This window comes from Andrographis paniculata, unplaced genomic scaffold, assembly GCF_009805555.1.
Source record: "Andrographis paniculata isolate CXL003 unplaced genomic scaffold, ASM980555v1 Contig22END, whole genome shotgun sequence".
Lineage (NCBI taxonomy): Eukaryota > Viridiplantae > Streptophyta > Magnoliopsida > Lamiales > Acanthaceae > Andrographis > Andrographis paniculata.
Genome location: NW_026137513.1, coordinates 3,393,181 through 3,399,685, shown reverse-complemented (window position 1 = coordinate 3,399,685; position 6,505 = coordinate 3,393,181). Strand labels below are relative to the sequence as shown.

The 6,505-nt window shown below is 30.6% G+C and overlaps 1 protein-coding gene across 1 annotated transcript; it reads left to right on the top strand.

Moving 5' to 3' along the window:
- Nucleotides 1-4,778: 4,778 nt before the first annotated feature.
- Nucleotides 4,779-6,166, top strand: LOC127245256 (NDR1/HIN1-like protein 12). Its single transcript, XM_051266018.1, has one exon. The coding sequence runs from the start codon at nt 5,088-5,090 to the stop codon at nt 6,069-6,071; it is 984 nt and encodes a 327-aa protein (XP_051121975.1). The 5' UTR covers nt 4,779-5,087; the 3' UTR covers nt 6,072-6,166.
- Nucleotides 6,167-6,505: the final 339 nt, after the last annotated feature.

The window sequence follows — 6,505 nt, the reverse complement described above, 5'->3', positions numbered from 1 at the left end:
TGAGACGGACCAAAATGGAAAAATGAATAAAACATTTAATTTGTTTGCTCAGTTTTTCTTGGGTGTAGAACATTACATAATATTATTAAAAAATACAAGAAAATATATATTAACACAATATATAATATATTTTTTATTTACTCACAAAAAATTAATGATTTAACACAAAATATTTTTTTATATTATACCTAATAAAAAATACATCCATAAAAAAGTGAACAAGCTCATTATTTTACAACATTAAATCACATTATTTCACAAAATATCAAACCACACAAACGCAAACAAACACACCCTAGGCATGACATTCATTTTTTTTTTAATATCTAAAATATCGTTTACAAGCTCTATTCTCTATTTTTTTATAAAAAAAAAAAAAAAAAAAATCAAATATAAGATACCATAATACTCTAAAAATACAATTACACACATGTAAAAATATACTGTACTTTATATTTAACTTTAAAAATAATTAATATTAGACTTGTTAAAACGGGTTAGTGGGGCGGATCGATCAACAATCCATCATAATCCGCAAATAAGCGGGTTGTTTGCGGGTCAACCCGCTGCGGAACGGATCAAAATTTCATCGGCCCAGCCCAACCCAACTCACCGGCGGATGACGAGCTAAACGGGCTAACCCACAGATTTTTTAAAAATATTAAAAGAATATTAATATTATAAATATTTTCGTAATTAATATTTATAAATACCTAAAAATATTTTTATTGTAGAATTTAAATAAAAAATAAATAACAAATATAAAAATTCTCAATTCTAAATATTATTAATTGGTGTATTTATAAAAATTAATAATAAGAAATACTTCATTTTAAAAATAAATCATAATTAATTTTATGAATTTGTAAAATTATAAAATAATAAAATGGAAGACGAACAAAACAAATGATGTAAAATCGAAACAAGTAACAATGTCATGAATAATATAGTTAGAGAAGAAAAACAACATGTAGACAATATTGATAATTTATTTAAGCTAATGATAATATAAATTTTATTTTATTCGTCTTAACTTGCTATGTTTGTAATTTATATAAAATTTAAATATATTCTTATATTAATATTTGATTAGTTTTATTATAATTTTTTAACATGACAATAAAAAATGATAAAAAAATACATTTAATTAAACAAGTGAGTACTAATAATTATATGTACTTGAGCCGTGGGTTAACCCGCCCTACTGCGGGCTAACCCATTCTCAACCCGCGGCCCATGCGGATTGGCCCATTTAGGTCCGCATTTTAACGGGCTTAAAAAATCATAAGCTAACCTTCTTTAAACAAAAGGCGGGGCGGGCCAACCCGACAGGCTCAATCCATTTTGACGGCTCTAATTAATATTAATAAATAGTGCTAAAAAATTTTAATTGTGTATCGAAACATACTAAATACATTTATATATACATTCATTTTTTTTTCAATAAAAATAATTTATATATATACATAAATGTATAATTTTTTTATTATATATGATAATATGAATTTATTTTTTTATAAAATAAAAGTATTTAAAATGAATATATTTATTAAATATATTTTTAACCAATTCAATATATTTTATAAATATATGTTCAATTAAGTATATATTATATGATAATTAAACTAATATTGTATCTTATTCAATTAAACTCTCAAATTAAACAAACTCTTGATATTGGATCTATGATTTATTGGGCCAATGCCAGCTGTACAGAAACATGAAAGGGCACTTTAATGGCCGTATAATCTATTTTGGACTCTAAGCCCAAGCAAACACTGCCTAGTATACTTAAAAAATATTCCATCTGTCCCAAACAAGGTGTAATATTTGCTTTTGTCCCAAACAAGGTGTAATATTTGCTTTTGGCACGAGTTTTTAGGTGGATAGTATTAAGTAGGATAATTTAGAAATTCGGTGATATGATAGAGAGAAAAATGTATATTTTATTTTTGTATTTGGATGATGTGAGGAGATAAAGTATGAAGTAGAAATTAAGTATGATTAATTATTTTCTATTTTAAAAATATTGTAGACTATTTGGAACATACCAAAAAATGAAATGTTGCAGGGTGTTTGAGACGGAGAGAAAATATATAACTCTTGGTTCAACAAATTTATGTCATTATTATTGTAGAGAGAGTTTGGTACAAAGAATGGAATTGAAAAGAAATGATAATAGAGAATGAAAATTAATTCTGTTGTTTGGTAATACAGATAATTCAGTTGAAAAATATAAAAAAAATGCAGTTATATGAATGAATCAAATAAGAATAAATGATTAACAAGATAAAAAAAAAAGAATTCATGAAAAATATTTTTCGGTGACTCTTTTTTTTAAAAAAAATTATAAATTATATAATATGTTTTTTAAAATTATATTTTAATACAATTTCTTAAAAGATTGTAAAAATTAAATATATTAACAATAAATTAAGTTTGATTTTTGTAAAATTGGAATAATATAATTTTTAAAAAATTATAAAAATTAAATAGTACAAAAAAAATTAGAATAATATATACAGTAATATCATTTCTCTCAATTTCTTTGCATATGTGAGATAAATGAACATAGAGAATTGAAAATAATTTATTAAGTTCCATTTATATTTCTCTTACTCAAACAAATAAGAGAAATAAAACCATTTCTATTTTTGGCCCCATTTCTCTGCACAAATTGAAACGATTAACTGGATACAAAAATAATTTAACGAACGAGAATTCATAAAAAATATTTTTAGTGATTTTTTTTTAAAAAAATTATAAATTATATATGATGTTTTTTAATATTATATTTTAGTACAATTTCTTAAAAGATCGTAAAAATTAAATACTTTAATAATAAACTAAATTTGATTTTTATAAAATTAAAATAATATAATTTTTTAAAAAATTATAAAAAAATAAATAGTATAGAAAAGATATGAAAAAATAATATATATATATATACTGCAATATTATTTATCTGCATATGATAGATAAATAAAAACAAAAAAAATAGAAATAATTTAATTTTCAAGTTTCATTTATGTGATTCAATGAAACCATTTCAATTTCTCTAATTTTATTTTTCTATACTAAATACAACCTAATTATTTTCAATTGCATTTATACATAATTTATTTATAATCAAGAATTTTATTTATTCATAATATTATTATTTTAACTTTAATCAATAGTAATTAATTTATCATTATTATTATTACTTATTAATTTTTATAATACATTCATGTTACTTTTTATTTACCTCATTTTTATATTAAAAAATTAATATTTTTAATCTTTGTATTCAACTAAACAGACTGAAGGGTGTATTACATACTTCAATTACTAAGAGCAGTGGCCTCAAGATCGGCGTGCAATGGGTATCCCTTCCAGGGTTCAAAAGGTGACGGGCTTAGGGATGGACTTGTCTTTCTCACTCTAACATGCCCGTGTTTTCAAATGTACATTATTTTATTTTTTTAAACACGGCCATGTTGAAGTCATAATTTAAAAGAAAATATACACTTCATCGGTCCGTCTTTTAAGGGGAGTATTTAATATTAAAAATATTTTTATATTTGTATAATTTTTTATACAAATATTTTTTTTATTAATATTACAAGACACTGATAAAATATTTGTCATTTTTTTTAATTTATATTATATTTTAATATAATAATTAATATTTAAAGATCAACAATACGATACTTAAAGCCAGACATAAGGAGCCTCTATTCCATCTAATAAATTCGTGAGCTATTGTGTCTCTTTTTTTGTCATTCCAAAATCACAAGAGAGGGGAGAGACCGAGGCATTTTGACCTGAAATTTTCAGGTTCAGGTTTGGGTATTTGGAGTTTATAAAAAATCGGATTGATCCGAACTCGAAACGAAAAAAATTCGTATCGTATTTCGAATTGACCTGATAACCTAAAATATAAAAATCAGGTTACGTTTTGGATTTTATATTTAGGGTTGACCTGAAATTTTTTTTTTTATTATTTTAATTTATAATATTTATTTTATTTTAAGTCTGTTTTGTATCGGATTTGTATCTGATCTGAAACTAACTCAGGTCAACCTGAATCCGACCTAAAAGAATTCGTGTCGTGTTCGGATTTAGGGTTTCAGGTTAGATTTCGGGTTCGAGTTGACAATTTTTTGTTATCTCCATGACTTAACCCGACACGAACACGACCCAAAAACATGAATAGAAACCCTGACTATGTGTGCTCTAAAACATAACAATATTTCTCTGGATTTCTTTCTCTTCAGGGCATGGATAGAGCAATTTGGTAGCTCGGATGGCTCACAAATCTCTAGGTTATGATATCATTATAATTTATGAACATAAAGTCTCAAGGTATGGAAGTCTAGAAAAAGGCTGAAAATAGGATTTGGCTCGGCATTGTCCCTTTAGAATTTGAAAGTTATCATTTAGGGTGTGTTTGTTTTGGAGTTTTTTATTTTAAGTTGAAATTTGAATTTAAATAATTATATGATGTGATATAAATAAATATTAATATGATATTTTAAATATAAAATTGATTTTTAAAACAATATAAATGATAAAAAATAAGTGTTTGATTTGATATTTTTTGAAAGAAAAATTTGTGTTTTTATCACAAATCTTTCAAATTCCTTCAAACAAAAACACTAGTATGTAGTCCCGTAGAAGAATCAGTAGATGAGTTGCTGTTAGGGGTAAAATGGGATGAACAGGTTCAAGAGATCAGAGAATTAAGGTACTTGTGATTATGGTTAAAACTCGACTACAAATTTTGTCTGAAATTATTTAGAAAATCTATAAACGAACACACCTTTGCTTTCGGACACAGAATACACTTTTACGTTCTTACAGTGAGAGAAAGTGAAAGAAAGATACGTACTTTTAATGGAGCATCGACGGGCTTGCTTGCCTTCTTTGCCCAACAATTCCATTCCATGATTCTTTTCCTCTCCAATCAATTTTTATCAATCCATTCTCTTCTGTGTCAATGGCAATGGCAATTATCATTTCTGTATTAACAAACAATCAAATATAATCACAACAACGAAACAACCTCACTCTGTTTGATTCCTCTCTGTCTGTCTTCTTCTCCGATGGAACGCCAACGCCGCCACCACTTTTCCGACCACCGCGAGTCCAATCCCCACTTCCTCCCCCGCCGCAACAACGACGACCCCGTAATCGACTTCTCCTTACACCCGCCTCCGCCGCACCGCCCACGCCCGCCGCCCAACACCACAGTACACCCGCCCTACGCCCCCCGCCCGCAGCCGCCATTGCAGGCCGATCCACCGCCCCATCAATCCAAGCCACATTTCACGCCGGTAACCAAGCCACATTTCTCGCCGGAATCCGGCCATCACATCCCGCCGGAATCCGCAGCTCCGCAGCCACTACAAATGCCATACTCTCCAGGAAGATCCACCACCGCCGCCGCCGCCGCCGCCCACCACCACCACCGCCGCCGGCACCACCACCAAAATAACCTCCGGATGCCGGACGCCGGCCGGACGACGCCGATCGCCTGGCTCGTCGCCGCCTTCTGCGCCCTCTTCTGGCTAATCGTCATAATCGGCGGCCTAATCATCCTCATCGTCTACCTCTTCTTCCGCCCCCGGAACCCTAGATTCGACATCTCCACCGCTACCCTCAACGCCGCCTACCTCGACCAAGGCTACCTCCTCAACGCCGACGTCACGCTCCTCGTCAATTTCACAAACCCTAACACCAAAGTCAACATCGACTTCACCTACGTCGTCCTCGACATCTTCTACGACAGGCGCATCATCGCCACCGGCTACATCGACCCCTTCTCCGTCCACCGCCGCGAATCCAGATTCGCCGACGTGCACATGGTCGCCAGCCAGGTCACTCTATCCATGGGCCTAAGCATGGAGCTCCAGCGTCAAATCGCCGCTGGCAGGGTCAATTTCGAGGTCAGGGGACTCTTCAAGACCAGATCTCGCTTCGGCAGCTTCTTCCGGTACACCTACTGGCTGTACGCCCGCTGCCAGATCGCCGTCGCCGGACCTCCCACCGGAGTTTTGATCGGAAAACGATGCATAACAAAACGGTGATAAAAAAAATTCACTCGCCGCCGGCTGCGGCAGTTCTCTGCTGTTCAAAAATTTTCCCCTAATTTAGGGCGTGTTCGTTACCAATTCAATTTCGATTAGTCACTCCTAATTTCTTTTTTATATATATTTTTAAAGTAATTTATACTTTTAAAATTTGCATTAAAAACTCAATGTTTCATAAACTGATACTTAAATTTGCATCAATATTTCGATTCAAATCAAGTTTAAACAAAAATTCACAATTCTCTTGTAGAATCAAAATTTTTTACTTTTCTAATCACAGTAAGTTTAACGAAAATTCACAATTCTCTTGTAGAATAAAAAATTTCTACTTTTCTAATCACAGTAAATTACTCAAACTCCAGATAAATTTTGAATATATTTATAATTTTAGAAGTTTAAAAATTAATATTCTAAAATTCATTAGCTGAAAT